We start from the raw sequence: 23373 nt of genomic DNA on the forward strand, positions 1-23373 counted from the left end.
TTGGGGCTGGAACTGCAGGCCGGGAAGGCAAGGAGCCGCTTCCACAGGGCATCCTGCAATCTCGCCCCCATGCACGTGGGCCGGATGCTGGCTGGCCCAGCAGTGATGTTCCTTTCCCTGACCTGGAGCACCTGCCCCGGCCTGGCCATCCCCCAGATTGCAGAATGTGGCCTCTCTTGTTCTCAGGTGAGCTCCTGCCCCCTCCTCAACCCCCATCCTGTGGTCAGGTGGCCTTTCCTGCTCTCATGTGGGCCCCTGAACCCTCCTAGGCTCTCATCTTGAGGGGGCCCTGGTGCCTGCACAGGCCTGGTGCCTTTGGCCCATGAGTAAGAGCGACAGGCAAGGGGTGCAGGAGGCCCTGGGGCAGTGGGTGACCCGGGGGCCTGGGGACCCCTGGGAGGTGTGGGGCTGACCCGGTAGCTCTGCTCTAGGGCCTGTTTGCCGAGAGCCTCAGGGGGAGGGGCCAGCTGATGTGCCCGAGACCAGTCCCTCTCCCCGGAGCCCCTCACGGCTTCAGTGAACCACGTTTCATCACGCAAGGTGCTGGGCTTGGGATGGTGTTGGGGCGTGTGTGGACGCCCTGCGAAGGGAAGGCTGCAGGAATGTGTTCATCCCGGACAGGAGCGTGCCACGGAGTGGGGACACAGCTCGGAAGCGGTGGCCTCCAGGGCTTCTCGCTGTCGGGCAGGCTGACTCGACCTTGCCTGAGGGAGGCATTCTGGCAGCACCTGCAGTGAAAGTGTGCCAGTGTGCCTGTGTCCCAGGAGGCTGGTGGAGGCGCAGTGGAGGCTGGAGGCTCAGCCCAGAAGGCGTCCTGGGGACAGGGGCACAGAGAGAACGTGAAGCACATGGGGTGGAGGGAATTTTGAGCACCTGCTGTGTGCACTGTGACCTCGGGGAGTCGTGTAGCAATTGGTACAGTGCACAATGACAAAATGTAGGCAGAAAACTGGGGGTGGCCGGGGGGGGTTCATGTGTGCCTTCCGGGGGCGGTGGCCAGGCCACCCTGGGGGACACTTGGGGGCACCCCATTCTCCTCCGGGAGGAACAGCGGCTCCACAGACCCTGGGAGTGTGTCCAGCAGAGGGTCCAGGGAGCTCAGCAAGGGACAGAGCGGGCTTGGAGTGGCCAGAGGGTCAGGCAGGGCCCCCGAGCCTGGGGGGCTGGGCTCAGATCGGAGGTGCAGGGACCCGTGGGGGGCCGGAAGAGGCTCCCTCTGGCTGCTGCTGGGAACCGTGGGTGCAGAGGAAACAGCTGGGTCCAGGTTGGGGGGTGGTCTGGGCCCCACCACAGTGAAGGTGGAGAATGGGAGGGAGCTGCCTTGAGTGTACTTTGCAGGTGGGGTTGGAGCCAGCGGGGATCCTGGTGGACAAGGAGAAATAAGTGGATCCTAGAACATGACTTTAGCTCTGGACTGCTGGAGATGTTTCCGGGGGGGGGGGGCAGGTTTCGGGGGGGGGGCAACTTGGTTTTGAAATGTGGGGTCTGAGAAGCCTGACGGACATGAGAGTTGATGGTAAGGGGCAGCTGGGTGGTGTGAGTGGGGTCAGGAATAAGTACCAGCAGAGGTCCCATATGGGGACGGGCTGGGAAGGACTGAGCCCCCAGACCCAGGGGCTGTGAGGAGAAGAAAGAATCCTCAAGGGAAATGGAGGAGAGGTAGGGGGAGAGGGGAGCTGCAGGGGGCGAGGGAGTCACTGCCCTGATGCCGCTGACCCCACCGGGAGGGCCAAGCCCGGCCACCACTGTGGACCTAGCCAGGGAGCTGCAGCCACCTTGGTGCCCTGCTGGGGGTGGGGCTGGGGGAGGGGCAAGGGAGCAGGGGCACCTGAGGGGCTGGGGGAGGGGTGCTGGAGACGGAGGCGCTGTGGGCTCAGAGGGAGGGCTTTGCACGGGAGAGGAGGCAGAGGAGGCGGGCAGGGAGCGGATGGGGCTGCGGCTCCAGGATTTGAGCTGGAGAAGCCAGGGGACAGACAGCCTCTGGCGACCCCCACACCTGCACAGAGACCCCTCCAGCCCACACGTGCCCACAGGAGGACTGTTCTGGGTCTCGGCAAGTCTTCGGTGATAAATCGTCCTTGCTGAACTGACTGGGAGAGCTGGGCGACGGGAGCAGAGGACACAGCACAAGCGATGCTTGTGGTGGGGGCGGGGGCCTTGGGTGCTGAATGGGGCCATCAGGCAGCCCTGCCTAGCGGCTTGGGGGTCCCAGCATCCTGGGCTGTGTGGAGGGGACCGTCCCGGGCTGCGGGCAGCCAAGTGGAGCAGGAACCCACACACGTCCTTTCCTCTAGCTGGAGCTGAGCCCCGGGGGGGGGGGGGGAGCTGTAGCTCGGGGTGGCGGTGGGGGAGGGAACACAGGTCCCGCCCTGAAGACATGCACCTGGGGTGGGGGTGGGGGGGTCCCTCAGGGGTCCCTCCCCATACACAGCCCCCACGCCTGGCACGGGAAGCCCCGAGAAGCCCAACGGAAAACCCCAGGGAGGTGGGGGTGCGGCCACTTCTCCAACCTGCCCCTGCTCCTTCTCCAGGCCCCTGGGCACACAGCCAGCCCTCTCCCCTGCCCCCTCCACTCCCCACTCCCTTCGAGCTCCTGGTACACCAGGAACCCTGGGCCACACGGCCCACAGGTGATTTCTGGCCTGATCTTTGTCCCTGCTGGTCCCTCCTCCTATGTCCCGGAGAGGAGAGGGTCTGGGCACTGAAGGGCCAACCCCCAGACCACAGCCACCAGCCCTCCACTAGACGCAGTGCTGCCACAACTCCAGGGCTGTGGGGGCTCTGGGCACAGGCATAAGGGGCAGTTGCCAGTGGGCAGGCGGTGCCCATGGCCCAGGGCACATGCATGCCCTTCAACCTCGGGGCAACCAGCAGGGCCTCGCTCTGTCTTTGAGCTCTGGGACTGGGGGAGTAGGTTCGGGTCACAGGTAGGATAGTGGATGCCAAGGGGGAATTCTGAACATCGAGGCTGAGGGAGGCAGCGAGGGTGGCCAGGGACCCAAGCACTGTCCCTCCTGCATGCACTCAGGGCTGCAGATGGGGCCCTGTCCTGCTCTGCTGGGTCGGGTCTCTAGGGCTCACTGGCCTGGGCTGCCCCCTCCTGCCCTCCCATCCCCAGGCAGCTGTGCTCCCCGGGACTGCCCAGTCACATTCCGGAGAGGGTGTCCAGGTGGCCTCAGCCCTTCATCTAAGCACTGCGAAACGGAAAACAGACGTTGAAAACAGAAACAAAACATGCAAAACTGGGAGAGTCCAAACACGGTGCGGAGTTTAGCCATCCCGCCACCAGCACACCAGCACCAGTTCACTAGTTCCCTAGTTTGTACGAACGCACCACCAGTCGGCAAGATGCCACTGCTACGCGCTAGTTCTCAGGACTATCTCCACGGCTCTTCTGTAAATCGAACACTGTTCCGAAGTAAAAGTGTATTTAGAAAGGGGTAGGAGCAGGGATGGAACCGCCAGTCGTGGCATCTCTGCAGATCCCAGGGGCAGGAGTCCACCCGGCTTGGATTCTCCCGTTTTCCCACCTGGGTGCCACCAGAAGTGCAGGCCCTCCCCTTGGGCCCCCCCATCCTCCCCAGCTTCCCAGGTCCTTGGCGGGTCAGTCCTCCGGGAAGGGAGCAGAGGGCCAGCATCGCTGTTGCTTCTTGCCGCCCTGTAGTGTCGCTGGGGAGCACGGGCCCAGCGCAGTCCGATGCCCCAGGGCCCCAGCCACCGTGCCCCTGTGGGCTCCCAGAGCAGCACCCCTGACCTCAGTTCCCAAATTCGGCTGTGGAGCGCCACCGCCCACCCACCAAAGTGAGGCCTGCAGGCTGGCAGCCCAGCCACCTTCCTCCACGGGCCCCATCTGAACTTGGTCCCCAGTCCAGACGCGCCCCGCAGGCCCCCTCCGTCAGGTTGAGGGGGGTTGGGGAATCCAGCCTGGACAGGGACTTTTCACCAACTGAACCACCCAGGCACCCTAAGGACAGGGACTTTCTCCATGCCGTCGCTGCCTTTGGCCGGGCAGCCCGAGTGACTTCAGCTCCTCGACAAAGCCTCCGCGGAGCATGCCTGCAGACTTGCGGCCCACGCTCCCCTGGCTCCTCTGATACCCCTCCCCCTCATCCCTTCTCAACATCTGGCATGAAGTGTAACTTCCTCCGTTCTGGATTGTGTCCACATCTCAGAATGCGGGCTCCTCAAAGGCAGGCTCTTCCCCCACTGTCTTTTGTTCGAGAACCCCAACACCAAACCAGTGCCTAGGAGGTACTTGCCACTGTTCCCCTAAAGAATGAACAGGCGGGCCCGCTGGGAATGTAGTTGGGGACATGGGGCTCCCCGGTCCACGGGGTCCGTATCACACCATTTACTGAATGGCCACTGTCTGCAGGGCCTTGGGCTGGGCCGTGGTGGAGCCAGCACCCCAGACACTGAGGAGGAACGGGGACTCTGGCACCCCCCCAGGCCCTCGCAGAGAGTGAAGGGCCACATGACTCTCCTGGCCACTGGGGCTGGGTTCAGGGGGTAGGACAGAAAGTAGCCAGGCTGACCTCTCACCCTCTCTCATTGTTCTGTCCCCAGGGCTTCACCTGCAAGAGCCGAGTGAACCGTAAGTACATCTCAGGCAGAGGGGGACAGGCTGCCTTTCCTCACGCACCCTGGTCACCAGGGTCACCCTGTCCTCCTAGCCACTCCACTGGCCTCCCCCTGCCTGCCTCACAGGAGAGAGATCCCCCAGATGTCCCTGTCCAGCATCTGGTGCACAAGGGCAAGGCCCCCAGTTCACGCCCAGCTGTGCCCTGCCAGATAGAAATCCCGTGTTCGGATTTAACTGGAGGACGCTACCTTTCTTTCCAAAGTGGCCACGCCAGCGATACACGGAAACCCCCATTTCCCCTTATCAACTTCTGCATTTTTGTCCAACGCAAAAGTGACACCCGTTTAACTACAGCTTCATTGTCTTTCATGGCTGCTGCTGCGTCTGTGTGGCCCCGGGGTGGGGCCTGGGGGGGGCTCCTGCTGCCAACGTCCCCCGGGAGTGCTCCTGGCCTCACAGAGCTCCTCCCTCTCTTTTCCCCTGTGGCCTCCTAAGGCCATTCAGAACTTTTCCACTTTGATGTGATCATACTTACCAGTCTCCTCTTTAAGGGGTTTTATGGATTGGGGGAATCTTTTAAGAAATTCTTCCCGGTCCTGAGGTGGTAGATAGGTTTCCTGCGTTGCTGTATTTCTAAAGGTTTTAACGTTTCGTTTTCATCTAGCTCTTTACTTCCACGGGTGATGTGAGGTAGGGATGCAACGGTAATGTTTTGCTGCCTGGAGATCCATCTGTGGCCGCGGCACGTACTGCTCCGCTCGGGTCTGATTTTCCAGCCGCGGGGTGGCTCCTTGACCCGCCGCCTCTGAACTCAGCCGCTTTCCGGAGGCTGGCTGCGCGAGCCCCTCCTTGCTCCTCCCTTTCCTAAACTGTGCGCCGAGCGCGGCAGTAGTGTGTGCCTGCGTCCCTGAACCCGCAGGTGCAGGCTCGGTGGGGAGAGGGGGGCGCCGAGGTGCGGCTCGCTCCCGCGCCCCCAGGTGAGCGGCCTTCCCTGCGGCTGCGCCGGGGGAGAGGCGGGGCCCCAGCCGTCCGGGAGCGCCCGCGGGACAGCGCACCTGTCGTCCCCCCACCCAGACCCGCGGCGGGAGCGGGAGAGCGCACCTGTCTTCCCACCACCCAGACCCGCGGCGGGAGCGGGAGAGCGCACCTGTCGTCCCCCCACCCAGACCCGCGGCGGGAGCGGGAGAGCGCACCTGTCTTCCCCCCACCCAGACCCGCGGCGGGAGCGGGACAGCGCACCTGTCGTCCCCCCACCCAGACCCGCGGCGGGAGCGGGAGAGCGCACCTGTCTTCCCACCACCCAGACCCGCGGCGGGAGCGGGACAGCGCACCTGTCGTCCCCCCACCCAGACCCGTGGCGGGAGCGGGAGAGCGCACCTGTCGTCCCCCCACCCAGACCCGCGGCGGGAGCGGGGCGTCGGCGGCCCCTCAGCTCCGGGACCCCTGGTGGGACGGCCCTACACCGGGGGTGCCGTCAAGACTGAGCAGAGCGAGAACAACAGAGGCAAGAGACGAGGTACGGACGGACGAGGGCGAGGGGGAACGAGCTAAGAAGTCCCGCCCGCTTCTAAACGCAGCGCGCACGACGGGAGAGGGCGCTGTGCGGCTGGAGAGGCGGCCGGAGCCCGGCCTCGGGCGCAAAGCGGAGCTCAGAACCGACGCACTCAGGAGAAGGGGGTGGAGGACAAACTCCAGACAACTCATGACAACGAGAAAGAGTAGGAGTCAAGTCCCAAAGACAACGCAAGTGCACCAGGAAGGCATGCTAAAAAAATCCCCACTGTAACATTTCATTTCAAAATAGTCTTCAATACTCAACGAAATGACGCATATGAACAAAAATTAGAAATTCTGGAAGTTAGGTGACAACACGCAGAATTAGAAATAAAGGAAAAATAACTTCAGAAATGAAGACTACATTAGAAGAACCCAAGAGTGAACAGACCAAATATTAAACATTCAAGAGACGTATAAGGCAAAAAGGACATTTTTAAAAATAAAGAAGAAATGGAAAAAAAAGATCAATATGGAGTGTGAATAAATGGTAAGTGTCTCAGACAGGCCAAGAATGCCCAAAATACTGACGCGGAAGAAGAAAACCAGGGCAACAGAAAAAATGCTCAGAACTACAGTCCTCAGGAGATTAAAAATGTTTATTGAAACTAGGTATTGTAAGGCAAACCATGGACCCAAGAATATGGGTCCTGAAGATCAAACACCAAAACATATTCTAGTAAAATGACTGGATCTTAAAGAGAACGAGAAAAATCTCTGGGGCAGGTAGCAAAAAGAGCAGACCACTTACAATGCTCTGAGCCTCACTAGTGTCCAGGCTGCGGTCGTCAAGGATCATTTCCCACCAAAAACCAGGCAGGGCTTCCGAGAGAAGCGGCTGACACCCAGTCTGGGGCAGAGAGTGTACGAGAAGAACCTGGGACGTCTTGTCACACCAGAGAGCAGAGAAGCTCTCAAAGACAATGGGAAAAGTCAGCAGTCCTTAAGGGACGCCTGGCTGCCTTAGAGGAACAAGCGACTCTTGATCTCGGGGCTGTGGGTTCTAGCCCCATGCTGGGTGTAGAGATTACTTAAAAACAAAATCTTAAAAAAAAAAAAAAAGTACTTGGAGCCAACCTAAACAAACTCCTGTTAGCCAAGAGGATATCATTTCACCTTAAAAAAAAATTACAATGAATTGCAACCCATGTATAAACCCATGTATTCATGACAATATTGTTTTTAAAAATAAAGGGAACTCTTCAACCTCTGCGGACGGCAGAGAACCAACTGATCACCTTGAGAACTGGGAATCCTGCCTTTCTTCTGTGAATGCCGCCTTGGAGCGAGTGTCCCAGCTACTAAAGCAGACATGGAACGGCAGAACTCAAGCTGCGTTCTGCATCTCCCAGTCCCTGAGAGCTGGGACCGCGAGCATCAAACACGTGGAGGTCCAGTGCTTCACGCCTCCCGAAGACATTTGACACCAGCGCTAGTCCTGACAGACGACTAGACCCTCAGCACAATCAGGCCTCTGCGTCCTGCTGCAGATGGGCCAGAAATACAGGGGTCTGAAGACGGGTGCTGAGCTGCACCCCGAGGACGCCTGGCAGGTCACAGAGCCTGACTCTGCAAGGAGGAGGCGACATGGAGGCAAAGCAGCGGACCAGACAAGCCAAGCTTGAAAAATAGGCAAAGCCTCAAGTCTAGGGCGTGAAGAGGCACGTGTGGGCGATGAGACCGTGGAGCAACGCAAAGAAGTCGTTGCCGTAGAGGTGAGCGAGGGGCTTGGGCAAGCAGGGCCGGCTGCCCGGCAGTGACCAGGCCACCTGCTCTGTAATAATTCACAAAGCTATGTGTTCTCGGCGAGCTTTTCAGTATCTAAAATCTCATTTTTACAATAAAAAGCTTTTTAAAAGGGTCTTAGCGTTTTGTACGCCTTCACTTCTTCAATATAAATATTTGATTGTCAAGTTTAGAGAGAGTTTCCATAGGTGTTTTCCAATGTGTGTCTTGTTTTAAGATGTATTTATTTATTTTGGAGAGAGAGAGTGTGAGCATGGTGGGGGCAGAGGGAGAGGGAGAGAGCGATTTCAAAGCAGACTCCCGCTGAATGCAGAGCCCACCGCGGGGCCGATCCCAGGACCCTGAGATCTTGACCTGAGCTGAAACCGACAGTCAGACGCTCAACCGAGCCACCCAGGTGCCCCCCCCCATTTTTGTAAAAAAAAAGGATTTATTTATTTATTTATTTATTTATTTATTTATTTATTTAGGAGATAGCCGGTGTGTGTACTGTTTTTTTAATATCACCAAGCAGTTAACTCAGTTCCAAGTTACCCAGACCACCGGTTTAGCCTCAGAGCCCACAGGTTAGAGGCTTCACCCCACAAGACTGCCCCTCAACTTCAAACACCAGCAGCAAGTCCGGGGGTCACCCCAGAGGTACCCTGTGCCCCTGACCACCTGGCTACAGATCAGAGGCTCCCACGACCCCCCTTTGGTTCAGTTACTTTACTTGATTGGCTCACAGAACTCAGAGCATCATTTTACATGCCAAAACCCAGTTTATTATGAAACAATATAATTCAAGAAAAACCAGGTAGAAGGGATGCGGGAGGGCACAGAGACCCCCAGGCCTCCCGGGGCTGCCACTCTCCCAGCTCCTCGTCCCCACCAACCCCAAAGTGCTCCAAACCCTGTCCTTTAGAGTTTCTGTGGAGGCTTCTAGGGAGGGTTTTACATAGGCACGATTGATAAGTTCATTGGCCATTGGTGATTGATTGACCTCCAGCTCGTCTCTCCTCCACAGAGGTCATCCTGTGGTTGATTTCCCTGGCAACCAGCCCCCAGCCTTAGGGGCTTTCCAAAACCTACCTCATTAACATAAACTCAGGTGTGGTTGAAAGTGGTTTGCTTTGAACAACAAAAGACACCCTTCTGGCTCTTAGCTCTTGGGAAATTCCAAGGGTTTTAGGATCCCTGCGCCAGATAATGGGCAAGGACCAATACATATTTCTTATTATAAGTTACAATATCACACATTTGATCAGACTTGCATCGAATATATTGATTAATTTGAGACAGAAACGACATCTTATCAGAGTTGAGTCTTCCAACCATGAACCTGGTATGCCTTTCCAACTATTAGGTCTTCCTCAAAACTTTTACTTACGTTCGTCAGAGGTTGAAGATACTGTGAATGCTTCCTTTATTTTATTATATTTTCTGGTTGGCTTCGCAGAAGCAATGTTATTTTGGTATATTGATCTTGTATCCAACACATTTGTTAAAAACTCTTTGTTATTTCTAATAGATTTCCCATTGAGTCTCTTAAGATTTTGTATACAGATAATCACGTACTATGTAAATGATGACAGTTTATAAACCTATGTTTGTTTCTGGTCTTAAGGACCTGGCTCCAATCTCCAGGACAGCGCTGACTGGGGAGCCCTCATCTTAGTCCTCATATTTATGGGATTGACTCCCAAGGCTTACCAGTCATTATCTGCCTTTTGGGGCCTTTGAAACAGGGGGCTTACTACATAAGGAGGTGCCTTTCTTTTCCTAGTTTTTTAAACATTCTTTATCATGAATAGGAAGTGAACTTTATGAAAACTTTGTGCATCTGTGAAAATAATCATACAGTTTCCCTCCTTTACTCTTTCGCCCTGAGGTGAATTGTACTGATTGATTTTCAAATGTTGACCACACGTGGAGTCCTGAAACAAATCCTATCCAGTCATGTTTAATATATTATTTAAATCAAATTGCTGAAGTTTTATGTAGGATTTTGCAAGTACATTCATGCGGGAGACTGACCTGTACTTTCACATTGTCGTGTGAGCCTTTGAGAAGCTAGCCATCGGCCGTGCCTGCCTCTTTCCCTTCCTCGGAGATCTCTTGGCCATTTTACTTCTTTCTCCACATTTCCTAATGTCTCTGCTATATTTTCCATCTTCTTGTCGCTCTGCTGCCTTCTGGATCATTCGCTGGGATCTTTCACTTCACTAGTCCTCTCGTTGGTGACGTCCAGTCTACTCTTAGAGTTATTTGTTGCATTTTTAATTTCTATTTCTGTGGGTTTCGTTTCTAGAAACTGTTTATTTCGCATGTGGCTGGTCCCTCTTTGTAGTTTTTTTCCCCCCCACTGCACACTTTCAAGTTTGTCTTAGGGTGGCTGCTCTGTCGTTCACAGCTGTTGTGTCTGTCACCGAAAGACTGTGGGGCTGTCTGTGCCCTGTCATTTCTGCTGGTTTTGCCTCTTGGTGCTTTGTTTTCTGGCGTATTTGTTTATCTTTAAATATACCTGCTCAGTGACCTCAAGAAATAATTCGTGGTGTCCCCAGGGCCTAGGATGAAGGAGCTTTCTTCCAAAACCAGATTCCCTTTGTTTCTGAGTGGTGCCCAGAAGTAATGTGTGACTCTCAGGACCATTTTGAATTAAAAAACAGATTGAGGCCTCGTGGACCGTCCTGGAGCTGCAAACCGTGGCTGGGAACCAGCACCCAGACCCACCAGAGGGTGTGGGAAGCTCTCTGTTCCTCTCTGTGTGCTCGGAGTAGCCACCCCCCAGGGCCCAGGGTTGGGGGTTCCGCCCAATTCCCCTGACCCAGGGTGATAGTGGGGCAGCTCTGTGATGCCCTCAGGAGGACTGGCTTCCCGTCCATCCCTCTGCCGTTTCTCAGGCTTTGGCCTGATGATCCTGCTTCTTTGATCAGCTTTGACAAGTTTTCGGGGAGCTTTTCATATGCCTACTTTTCCTCCAGCGTTGTTAGCTGTTTACAGCAGCAGACTTGGCCCGGACAGCCTGGTCTAGAATATTATGGGAAACGAAACTCCCAACTTGTTTTTAAACACACAGAAGGCTTGCTTTCTCCTCCTCTTCCTTTGTCAATACGAATTTAAATTCACCACCACGTTTTACCAATTCCTGAGTTCACTGTTCCCTTTTGTAACCCACTTCTTCCTTTCGCGTTCCTCTTTCTCCTTTTTAAAATACATCTGTCAGGCCTTCTCATAGTAAGGCTCTGTGGCAGTTTTTTAAATCTTTGGAAAGACCAAATATATCTACTTCACCCATGGGGAGACGCCCACGAGTCTTCCTGACAAACGTTGGGTTCACGACGGTTTCCACGGGGTGGAAACAACTTGGTGCCCCGTTTGTGCCACAGATCATTGAGCGGCTTGTATCTCTTCCCCTTTGCTGCTACTCCCCACTTTGTCGGCTAGTTTGGGACGGAGCCGATTCTTACGCATTCTAGCATTCTATTCCACGACAGGCAGCTTCCCCTCTCTAGAGCTCCTTGCGTTCCACGCTCCCCACGAGCCCTTCTCTGCCATGCCGCTACCTTTTTTTTTTTTTTTTAATTCTGGTTTTGATCCTTTTCTTGATTGGCTGGAGTAAATCTGCTTCCCCCCCCCCCCAGGAAAGGTCAAGAGATTTGAATTTCTCATTCCTAGCAGAGAAGAAGACATTTTCACCCACCGGAGGTGCGGGTGGGCGGGAGGAGGAGTCTGGCGCAGAGCGGCTTCCCTTAGGAATGTGGCGGCGCGGGGCTCTACGGGGGCCTCCCTGGCAAGGGAGCATCAGGCCTGGGACAGAGCTCCCCCGGCCAGCCCCCCATTACCTGGCTGTCCACTCGGCTTCACCATGAAGTCTGTGGACAGCGGGCGGTCTGACTCCAGCCACTGCCTTTGGTGGGGTCCCTCCCGAAGGCTCAGAAGAGTCCATCAGACCCCGCCAGTACTTGCATCAGCTCCAAGACAGCAGGGGGCCACGGACACGTGGGGCAGGGGCCACACCAGTTGTGGGCACCTGTTTAGAGCTTTGACCAGTACGGGAAGATTTTATCACTGACACTGTTTAGAACTGGCCGCACGGGGTGATAATGAAAGGCAGGTCGGCTATTCGTTTTTTGTTTAATATCCATCAGTTTGGGAGGAGAAGTGGCAGGAGCCTGCGACCTCCTCGCCCATCCCCAGTCTGCCCCCTCTGGCTATTGACACGATGAAGAGAAGCCCGTGGGGTATGAAGACAGTTATGCTCTGTGTCCTTAAGAGCTTTTTAAAAAAATTACTGTTTTGTTGTTTTATTTTTCCCACTTCTGATCTTCCATAAACTTAAACTGAGTTGGGAGAAACCCCCTATTATGAGGCCAAGCTCAGTATGACATCTCACCAATCCTGGGGAGGAGTTTGGAAGCTCGCTCCCTTCTTACACACATTGTAGATGGGCAGGAAGAAGGAAGTTCGTTTGTGGCATTATTTTTTTTTTAAAGACTTATTTTATCGGGGCGTCTGGGTGGCTCAGTCAGTTACGCATCTGCCTTCGGGTCAGGTCATGATCCTGGGGTCCTGGGATCGAGTCCCATGTTGGACTCCCTGCTCAGCGGAGAGTCTGCTTCTCTCCCTCTCCCTCTCCCCCTGCTTATGCTCTCTCTCACTCTCCCTCTCTCCAATAAATAAATAAAATATTTTTAAAAAGATTTATTTTATTTATTTTGAGAGAGAGAGCATATGCCCAGGAAGGCAGAGGGGCAGAGGGAGAGAGAGAATTTCAAGCAGACCACACGGAGCCCAATGTGGGGCTCAATCTCGTGACCCTGAGATCATGCCTGAAATCTCGAGACCCTGAGATCTTAAGAGTAAGACGCTTAACCAACTGAGCCACCCAGGTGCCCCCATAGCATTATTGCCATAAATTGACAGAAAACAAACACTATATTTTAAGTATTCAATTTGCTAAGGTTTTACGTACGTATACACCTGTGAAACTGCTACCACAGTCAGGATAATGGAAAAACCACGTATATTTCCATAGAGATTAGTTCACGTTTCCTAAAATTTTATATGTATGGAGTCAGGCAGTGTGTACTCCTGTGTCTGGCTTCTTTCACTCAGCATAATTATATTTCGATTCATCTGTGTATTGTATCAAAAGCCTGTTCCGTTGCGTGGCTATACCACCATCTGTTTGCCCAGTCTACCTGTTGACGGGCATTTGGGTTTGGGGCTACTAAAAATGAAACTACAATGAACATTCGTGGGCAAGTCTTTCTGGTTACTATTGGGTAGATATCAAGGCGCGGAGTGGCTGTATCTTACAGCAGGTGTGTATCTAACTTCTGAAGCCGTGTCTGTGACATTCTGTGCTCCCACCAGCAGGGGGAGCGTATCTTAACATCCTTATCTGCACTGGGTATGGTCAGTCCTTTCCATTTTTGCCATTCTAATATGTAACACGGACTCATTGTGGTTTAAATGTGCATTTCCTTAATGTCACCTGATGTTGAGCATTTCTTCACGTGCCCACTGGCCACTTTTACCCTCTATGGTGAAGAATCTGTTCAGATCTTATTCTTTACTGGGTTGTTGGTTTCCTTATGAAATTTGGAAAGGTCTTTACAGATTCTGAATGCAAGTTCCTTACCAGATATATGATCCGCAAGGATTTTCCCTCAGCTTGTGACTTGTCTTTTCTTTCTCTTACCAGCATCTTTCAAAGATAAATTTTGATGGAGTCCAGTTTATCAATTTTTTCTTTTACAGTCATGATTCAGTGTTGTATCTAAGAAATCTTTGCCTAACTCAAGGTCCCAAAGATATTTTGTTACTATGTTTTCTTTTAAAAGTGTTACAGTGTTAGACTTCACATTTAAATCAGCAGTCCGTCTTGAGTGACCTTTGTATGTAGTGTAAGGTGTGAATTAAGGTTCTCTTCTGTTTGTTTGTTTGTTTGTTTGTTTGCATGTGAACACCCAGTTGTCCCAGCACTATTCATTGAAAAGACTGTCCCTTTCCTGCCAGGCTGCCTAGCGTGCTTGCGGAAAATCAACCATCCGTACACGGGCGGGTCTCTTTGGGAACTCTATTCTGTTCCATCCATTTGTCTATCTTGATGCTAATACCACACTGACTTAATCCCTACACTTAATTACTTTATAATAAGTCCTGAAATTAGGCAGTGTTGGCTTTCAGATTCGTTCTTCATCATAGATAATTTGACTATTCTACATCCTTCGCGCTTCCAAGTGAATTTTAGAATCAGCTTGTCAGTTTATGGGGGAAAAAAGGGCCTTCTACAAAAAGGATTTTGATCACAATTTCATTGAATCTATGGATCAGTTTGGGGAGAATTGACGTCTTACAATTTTGAGTCATCTGCCCCATGAATCCAGTATACCGCTCCATTTATTTAAGTTTTCTTTAATTTCCCTCAGCAATATTTTGTAGTTTTCAGGTCAAAGATTTTGTACATCTTTTGTCAAATTTGTCCCTAAGTATTTCATATTTTTATGTTACTGTAAATGGTATCTTTAAAATTTCAATTCGCAATTGTTCTTTGCTAGTATACAGAAATATGGTGTATTTTTGTATATTGATCTTGATTCTTGCATTTGCCTTATTGCATTGACTAGGGTCTCTAATACAATGTTGAGTAGAAGTGATCAGAGCAATGATCCTGGTCTTATTCCTGATCTCAGGGGAAAGCGATCCTTCTTTCACTGGCAAACATGATATTAACTATAGGTTTCCCCTAGAAGGCCTTATTAGATTGAGAGCGTTCCCTCACGTTCCTTGTTTGCTGAGAGTTTTTATTAGGGATAGATATTGGAGTTTGTAAAATAATTCTGCTATGACTATTGAGATGATCATATGTGGTTTTCAAAATTTGTTAACGTAATTATAGTGATTGATTTTCCAACATTGAATCAATTCTTGTATTCCTAGGACAAACCACACTTGGCAGGTCCGTGTTTTCCTTTTAGATGTTGCTGGATTACATTTACTAAAATTTTGTTAGAGTTTCTACTCTATGGCCATGAGGTATCTGTAATTTTCTCTTTTTGTAATGTTTCTGTCAGGTTTTGATATCAGAGAATGAGTTCCAAACTAGTCCCTCTTCATCAGTTTTCTGGAAGAATCCTTGTAGAACTGGTAGTGTTTCTTTCTTAAACATCTGCTTTCATTGACTTTTCTCTATTGCTTTTCTGTTTTCTATTTCATTGGGTTTTTTTATTATTATTTTGATCTCCGATCTTTATTATTTTTTTCTTCTGATTACTTTGGATTTTGTTACTCTTTCTTCCCCAGTTTGAGATATAATTGACATACAATATAGCATTAATTTAAGGATGTGCATTTACTCTTCTTTTTTTTTTTTTTAAAGATTTTATTTATTTATTCGACAGAGATAGAGACAGCCAGCGAGAGAGGGAACACAAGCAGGGGGAGTGGGAGAGGAAGAAGCAGGCTCCTAGCGGAGGAGCCTGATGTGGGGCTCGATCCCATAACGCCGGGATCACGCCCTGAGCCGAAGGCAGGCGCTCAACCACTGTGCCACCCAGGCGCCCCGCATTTACTCTTCTATCTCTAGTTCCTTAAGGTGGAAGCTGAGGTCACTAAATTTTTTCTTTTAAAGATAATTTATTTATTTTCGAGAGCGAGCACAAGCAGGGGGAGGAGCAGAAGGCGAAGCAGGTTCCCTGCTGAGAAAGGAGCATGAAGCGGGGCTCGGTCCCAGGACCCCGAGATCATGACCCGAGTGGAAACCAAGAGTCAGAGGCTTAATGGACTGAGCCACCCAGGCGCCCCAACCCCAGGGCATTTGTGCTGCTGTGGTCACACCTTTCCTTTTGACACGAGTTCTAGACCCCAGAGCGCATTATTATTATTATTTTGTGTAAGCAGTCAATCCTCCTTCAAATGGATTTAAATAATGAGGAAGTATCTTGTGTATCTACCGCCTGGTTACCATTTCTGGTGGGGTTTTTTTGTAGTGTGGGTCTTCTGACGAGGGATTCTTTCAGCTTTCATATGCTAACGACGTCTTTATTTCCCCCTCATTTTTAGGAGCTCCGTGGTAGAGCTCTCCTGGGTGTTTTCAGCACCGTGGGGGCTCTTCTGCCCTCTCCCACGGGAAGCTTGCTGTTGTCGTGTCCTTTGTTCCTTCTACGTAACGTGTCTTTTTCTTCTGGTGGCTTCTACAATTTTCTCATTGCCCCTGGCTTCCAGCAAATTGATGGTGGCGTGCCTCGTAATCTTTCCCATCTCTCCTATACTTAGCACTCACCGGCTTCTTGGATCTGTGAGTTTATAGTTTTCATCAAGTTGAAGACATATCTATTTCTTCCAGTTTTGTTTTTTCCCTCATCCCCCCCATTCCTCTGGGGACTCTACAGACACAGGGCACTGAAGTTGTCCTGCCAAGGCTTCTGTTGTTGTACCATTAGCACCATTATCTCTTTCCACTTACTTTTGGATGGTTTCTCTCGCTAGTCAAGGTCCCCAATCTTCTTTTTCTAAATATCTAATCTGCTATTAATCCTGTCTGATGTATTTTTCATCTCAGACATTATAATTTTTTCTAGAAGTTGGATTTGAGCTCTAGCTCCCTATCTAATCCTCCACGTCTGTGATTAACTGTTTGAACATACAGAATACAGCTGTAATAATTGCCTTAATGTTCTTGACTAAAACCTGTAACAGTTTCAATTAATTGATTCTTCCCCTCATTATTTGTATTTTCCCGATTCTTTGCATGGCTTGTAATGTTTTATTGGGTGGGAGACATTGTGAATTTTACCCCATTGTGTGCTAGATATATTTTTTTTGTTTTTTGTTTTTAAAGATTTTATTTATTTATTCAACAGAGATAGAGACAGCCAGCGAGAGAGGGAACACACGCAGGGGGAGTGGGAGAGGGAGAAGCAGGCTCCTAGTGGAGGAGCCTGATGTGGGGCTCGATCCCATAACGCCGGGATCACGCCCTGAGCCGAAGGCAGACGCTACCGTTGTGCCACCCAGGCGCCCCTAGATATATGTTTTTATTACTACAAATACCTTTGAGGCTTTCCTGGAAGACATTTGAGTTACTTGGCTAAAGCTTAAGCTTTGGGGGGTCTTGCTTTTAGGACCTTGTCTTTGGGCAGGATGACAGCAGCACGCAGTCTGAGGCTAATTATCCCCTATGGAGGCAAGACCCTTCAAATGTGGTAGCTACCGAGGGCCTGGCTGCCAATAGGGACTGTTCCCGGCCCCACGTGCTTGCAGGGTGCGTTCCCTCGAATGGGCTGGTTCCTTCCCGCCTCTGATAGTTCCGCCACATGGGCGTGCTGCCCTGTGCTTGGCAGGGGAATGTTCTCCCGGGTTTTTCCTGTAGCTTTCTCCCCTGGGTCACGCTCTATCCTGCAAACATGGGCACTTTGGTCTGCCCGGGCTCTCTGCCCTTTTCCTTGACTCAGGGAGGGAGTCAGGCTCCCCTTGGGCCCCTCCGTCCCCCATAGGCCGGAGATGCTCTCAAGACAGTGTCACCTCAAGGGCATCACTGTCCTCCCTTTCCTCCTGTTGTGTCCTGAGACCATTCTCCGTGTATTCTGTCTGGCTTTCTAGGCTGTGTCAGGCTGGAGGGTACACCTGACCTCCGTGACTTCATCTAGGCCACAGTGGGATCCACAGAGCTGGGTTTCTTTCCCATGAACATATTCGGATCTTGTAATTCCCGATGTCCCTCTGGGTCTCTTTCTGAAGTCAGTTAGCATGAGCTCTGTCGAGTGGCAGGCTCCGCAGTGCTGTTCCAGCAGCATGCTCGCCCATCCAGGCCCGGGTGGCAGGGCCACGGCCCTCCTGCAAAGACCTGGCTCTGGGGCAACCTGCCTTCTCCGTAGCCCACCTGCTTGCACGCTGGAGAAGGTGTGGCCCCAGGCTCGGGGAGCGGTGGCTGCTCTGTGCCCTTGAGTCTGCAAGTCTGCGCTCAGGTCTGGGCTGGGGCCTCCGGAGCGTCTGTTCCCGCCTCAGCCTCACCGCACAGTGTCTTTGATATGCCTCCTCTGCTCCCCTCACTCGCATGTCAGCAGTTCGCTGGTCTGACAGGGGGTCCCTCTCCCCCCGTGGTGCCTGCCCTTCCCCTCGCGTCCTAGCCCCAGCAAGATCTTCCTGACAGGCCCCCTAGGGTCTGCCTTGGGGGCTCCTGGGAGTTCTGGGCCCCCGAAGCACCCACTGAGCACACACACCTTCCCTTCCTGGACACACGGTCCCACCTCAGGGTTACTGCCTCCACCGCCCGTAACACCAGGCTTGAACCCCATCTCTCGTGCATGCAGACGAACCACAACCTTGGGTGCAGGAGGGCACCTGGGCTACCGACTCTGTGGGGCGCAGGCCGCCCCAGGGCTCCGCAGCTCATGTGAAGCTAACCCCACAGTCCTCCAAGTCCCCGGCTGCAAGCCTGGCCACGTGAAGGCCGCAACCCCGCTCAGCCCCAGTGCCTGGAAGTGAGGCCCCGGCTCCGCCAAGGCCTCACGGCCTGTCTCACCTGCGCCAGTCCAGCTGCTGGCCTGTGAACAGAGCCCTGGGCTCCGATGACCCTGGGGTCATGACCCAGGTACCCCTGCAGGCCTTTGAAGAGAGCCAGTGGGGCTTGCCAGCCTATCAGAACGAAGGCTCCCCTGCACCCGCGCTGGCCAGGCGGGGCAGTGGATACCCACACTCCCCAGCCTGGCCCCACTCCCCATGCCCAACAGACAGCTGCTCCAGGGTGGGTCCACTCTTCACTGGGGCCAGTTCCCTGATTGCACTGGGACAAGATAGTGAGGACCCCTCCCAGACATGCCGTCCCAGAGCTCCCTCCACTGGCTGGGCCACCCACAAAGCCTTACCCAGGCACTGGGGAGCCCTGTGGCACTCACCCCCCTTCTCTCCTCCCCAGGGAACATTTTTAACAACTTCTGCCGGCAACCCCCCACATCCATGTCCCCATTGGTCCTGGAGGCCCTGAAGCTCTCCACGGCCATGAAGTGTGCCCCCCACAATGGCTGCTCCCTCCTTCTGCGCGTGCAGGCTTCCCTCGTGCTGCATGGTGAGAGGCAACCTGGGGGGGGCGGGGGCCATGCTGCCGGTGATGGTTGGAACACCCAGGAAGCAGGGTGGTGGGCTCAGGGCTCCCTTAACTCCACAACACTTCGAGAGACAGAGGCGGGCTGGGGACCCTGCTAACTCACTTCCCAGAAAGGAGGAGAAGAAAGAGGATTCACTGCCCTGGTCTGACCAGCCCTGCCTGGCCCCTCCCTTCACCCAGAGAGCCTGCGGGGCCTGGAGGCCTGCTCCATGAATCTGGACACCCAGGAGACTCAGTGTCAGAGCGTGCGGGTCTCCAGAGCCTCCCGCCGACTGCAAGTGGGGCGGCAGGTGAGGCCAGGGCCTGACCCAGACCTGCTGGTCCCACCCAAGCCTTTGCCAAGCAGGAGCAGCTGTCCCCTGGGTGCTCCTAGCTGCCTTCCCTTCCTGGACACCTGATCCACCCAAGGCCCGAGGCCTGGGGACCCCTTCTCCTGGGTTCCAGCTGTGGAGGTGGAGCTGGCCTGGCCAGGGATGGGTAGCTAGAGACCCCAGGTCCACCTGGCTCACACCTGTGCATGCCCAGCTCCAGGTACATTTTGATTGCTTTGAAGTGAGTGTGGCTCAGAGCCTCTACGTCACCCTGAGGACCGTCCCCCACTTCTGTGGGGTCCAGCTGGACCGGCAGTACCATGTGGAAGGTGGGAGCTCATGGGGCCTGCCTGGGTACAGCTGCCACTGGCTTCTAGGGACAACCTGGGCTGGGACATCTGGGGTAGGGGGCAGGACCCCATGCTGGGCAGCTCACAGCCAGCGCCTTCCGCTTCGGGGTCACGGCCTCCCTGGGAGAGGAGAGACTTCTGTAAAGCACATAGGCAGAGGCCCGACGAGGGGTACAGCTGCTGGGGACAGAGTGGCTGGGCCCACCATTGCTGTGCCATTTGCAGACTGCAGAGACGAGGACGTGGGGAGGAACGTGCCCGTCTGCTTTGGTGAGGCCCCTTCCTCGGGTGGAACCATAGCCCCGCAGCCCCTGGGGAGACCCCCACACACCCTCCCACGGGGGTCTTCTGCCTGACTCACTTGGGAAGTCATGATGGGTTCTCGGGTTGGCGACTCCCAAATGCCTGGGTCTAGCATGGGGGTCATCACCTGGAGGCTCTCAGGACAGGTGAAGACCTTCGTACCGTGACAGCTAGTCCCAGCGTGGCCCCCAATTGCTGCCCTTTTATAGCTGAGAAGTTCTCCTACTGGGTGGACCGAAGTCACAAGGTCATCCTGGTCCAGGTGCCTGAGGCCCCCGGGGGCCCCGACTACTACGTCCGGCTCTGCCTCAAGTGGTTCACCTGCGAGGATGTGGGTGCCCCAGTGCGGGTGAGCCCAGGCCCGGGCCGAACCCTGGGTGCCGCGTCCTGCCCAACCGCCAAACCCCCCTTCACCGGCCCCAGACCACGCCCCCGACCCCCCATCCCCACCCCAGACCTTCCCAGCCTGGCCCTGTCCCACCCACTGGACCCCAGCCCCTAAGCTGTCCGCTCCACCGCAGGTGACAGTGAACAGGATATCCCGCACCGTCTCTCTACCCTACAGCCAAGAGCTGCCGTGCCTGTGCCTTGAGGTCAGTGAGAGTGTGGCCTGCACTGCCGGGAGGACACAGAGGGAGGGGCAGGACCTGCGCTGACCCCAGCCCCTCCCGCAGGGCTGGTCTGCGACCCCAGACGCCGTGCGGATGCAGGCCTGTCCCTTCGAAGATGGCAAGTGCCCTCTGGTGTGGAGTAGGGGGGCGGGGGTTTGGGAAGAGGAAGCAGGGTGGGAGGAGGGCAGGTCGGAGGGTGCCCGGCAGGGTGGGGGCTGGCCTGCTTCAGCCTGCAGGAGGCCACAGTGGGGATGGAGCGTGCGGACAGGCCTGGTCCTCCCTGGCACCTGCCGTGGCTGGCCCGTGGACAAAGGCGTACCCCAGGCAAGCCCTTTCCGGTGGCAGAATCTGTGCATAGACACGCGTGTGTGCAAGCACGTGTGCGCCCAGTACACACGGACGCACGCCCTGGCCCCGCTCGCGTGGAAGGAGCAAGTCTTCCGAGAGCGACTCTCCGAGGGGTGGAGGAGGGTTACCCGTTCTCGGCTCGGCTGGGCTCCACACACATGTGGGCGGGGGCTCTGCTGACTCCAGCCCTGGGGGAGGGTCCCTGCAGAGACAGAGGCCCTTTGGGACGCTGTCCACTACCACCCGGGGGACCAGGCCCTGAGCTGGGAGCCTGCCTGTCCCGTGAGTGGCCACGTGAGTCTGTGCTGGCGCCCGGGGCCTGGGGCCCTCTGCCACACCCTGGAGCACTCCAGCCGGCCGGCACACGGCAGGGTGAGTACCCCCAGGTGGGGACGGGGGCGGGCGTGGATGGCGGGGGCCTGACCCGAGCCCCCCGCAGGTGCAGTACCCGAGGGTGGACACACAGCCCCAGCTCTGCCTGAAGGTGAGTGGGCCGGGCCGCCGCTGCCGTGCGCTCCACCAGCCCCTGGTGGGAGGTGGCGAGCAGGAGACAGGGCTCTGGGGCATGCAGCCTCCCAGGGACCCCTCTGACCCCCACCCTGGTCTGGCGGTGGAGCTAAGGGACTGTGGGGGAGGGAGGCTCAGCCCGTCCCCGCCCCCAGCCACCCCCGCACACGCTGCCACGGTCTCATGCCTCGCGACCTCTCTGCAGTTCTCCACCAGCCGGGGCTTCTGGGTGAGGTGCCCTTTCCAAGAGCAAGGCTTCCAAGGTGAGCTCTCGGTGGGGCGGTGGGGCGGCAGGGCAGGGAGGCTGGCCTGGGGCCTTTGCTGTGCAGATGCGGCAAATACGCCCTTTTCTTTGCAGGTGGGATGACAGGGTGCTGGGTCAGTGGGAGGGAGGAAGGGAAGGGGGGCTGCTGGGCCTCAACCCTCCATCCCCACAGCCTGGAAGATGACCGCCCAGCCAGCAGCCTCTCAGGGCCACCTCCGGGTCACCTTCTTCTCGCCCAGCGCGGCCCGTTTCCAGGTGCAGCTGTGTCACCAAAGGAAGACGTGGCCCCCTGCCTGCCGCCCCGTGCTCCGGGCCACGGCCCTCCCTCCAGCCTCAGTGAGCCCAGTGGGGGGGTCTCCTTCCTGGGGAGGGTGGCTAACTCCTTCCCTGTCCACAATGCCCTGAGTCAGCCCCTGGAGGCTGCCCCGTGTGGAGGGGTGCAGGGCACTCTGCTGTGTGAGCCAGTCTTCCCCCCACTGCCTATGACCCACCCCTCTCCCACCCAGGGTGACTTCATGGCTGACCCTGCGGTAGCCTTTGTGGACATTCCCAGGGACGAGGCTTGTGTACCCAACACCTGCATCCAGGTGGGTGGTGCTGCCCCCGCCAGCCCCCACCCCCTACTGCAGTCCCAGACCTGCTTCCCTGTCATCAACCGATGGGGGGAACTCCTTCCACCAAGGCTCCTCCCTGGGCCTGTCAGCCCAGCAGCCTCCCCAGGCCGCTGCTCTGGTGGCTGCAGTCAGGATGCGGGAGAGGCCGCAGGCTGTGCTGACCAAAATGCCCCGCGCCTGCAGGGCTGGAGGACTGATGTGCACTTCTCCGCCCCCCAGCAGCTGTGTGACCTTCAGTGCAGTGAGTGCCCCCGCTGGGTCTCAGGTCCCAGGGCAGGGGTGGGGGGCAGTGCACACTCATGGGCTTCAGGAGGCCAACGACTGGACTCCAACCTCAGCTCTGAGCCTGGTCCCTGCCTCCCACTCTCAGGGTGACTAGGCATTGGTGGGGGACAGAGGGGCCGTCTGCCTGGAAGTCGGGCCAGGCTCTGAGCCAGGGCGAAGGCAGACCCCTGACTTGGGAGGTCAAGGGCCCTTGCGGCACATCACAAGCGCCATCCCCGCGTCACTGCACCAGTGGTCCTGCTTCCTCTTTACGGAGATCCACCAACCCTGACCAGGGCTGCGGTTCCAACTGTCCCTCCTTCACCCAGCCAGGCCACTTAGGCCCAGACTCCTGGGACCTCGGGCTTAGCAGGAGACAAAGCTAAGCATGGGGGTCCTGGATGTGGCCCTGGAGGGCGGCCTCTGCCTGGGGGTCCTGAGAACGGCAATGGGATGTAAGCGGGGAGCAGGCGTCGCCAGCGGCATGTGCAAGACCCCTCGGGCTGCTGAGGGGAGAGTGGGCTGCAGGAGCCTCGGGGGCAAGAGGGGGCCGGGAGGGGGCGGGGCTGGCACCCGCCCAGTGTCAGCGGCCTGCTCGGGTCTCCATGATTCCAGGGCAGCCCCCGCCCCACCGGAAATGCCCTAGAGCCCGGGGCGCGTCTCTTAGACCTGTGTCCTCCACCTCCTCCCAACCCCCAGAGGAGCTGTTCAGTCAAGTCTGGGTGCCATTCCCCTGCAAAGTTCTCCTCTAGCAGGTCAAAGGGTGATGGACATCCCTGGGAGCCTGTGTCTTGACTGGGGCTCCACCATCTACCAGCCAGGTGAC

General features: G+C 55.4%; 1 protein-coding gene across 1 annotated transcript; it reads left to right on the forward strand.

Moving 5' to 3' along the window:
- Positions 1–23002, forward strand: IL17REL (interleukin 17 receptor E like). The gene is made up of 15 exons (XM_045815514.2): positions 1–186; positions 4567–4594; positions 18786–18935; positions 19155–19264; positions 19500–19614; positions 19861–19905; positions 20148–20287; positions 20460–20531; positions 20613–20667; positions 21106–21269; positions 21337–21381; positions 21610–21667; positions 21842–22005; positions 22176–22256; positions 22467–23002. Exons 1-15 carry the CDS (start codon positions 70–72, stop codon positions 22656–22658), a joined length of 1536 nt encoding a protein of 511 aa, XP_045671470.2. The 5' UTR covers positions 1–69; the 3' UTR covers positions 22659–23002.
- The last annotated feature ends 371 nt before the right edge of the window (positions 23003–23373 follow it).

This window comes from Ursus americanus, chromosome 17 (assembly GCF_024610735.1).
Source record: "Ursus americanus isolate L20-20 chromosome 17, mUrsAme1.1.p, whole genome shotgun sequence".
NCBI lineage: Eukaryota > Metazoa > Chordata > Mammalia > Carnivora > Ursidae > Ursus > Ursus americanus.

Coding starts and splice junctions, on each gene's coding strand:
- IL17REL (XM_045815514.2), top strand. CDS start 70: ATGCACGTGGGCCGGATGCTGGCTGGCCCAGCAGTGATGTTCCTTTCC. Junction 187..4,566: donor GTGGCCTCTCTTGTTCTCAG/GTGAGCTCCTGC, acceptor TTCTGTCCCCAG/GGCTTCACCTGCAAGAGCCG. Junction 21,668..21,841: donor CCAAGAGCAAGGCTTCCAAG/GTGAGCTCTCGG, acceptor CCATCCCCACAG/CCTGGAAGATGACCGCCCAG.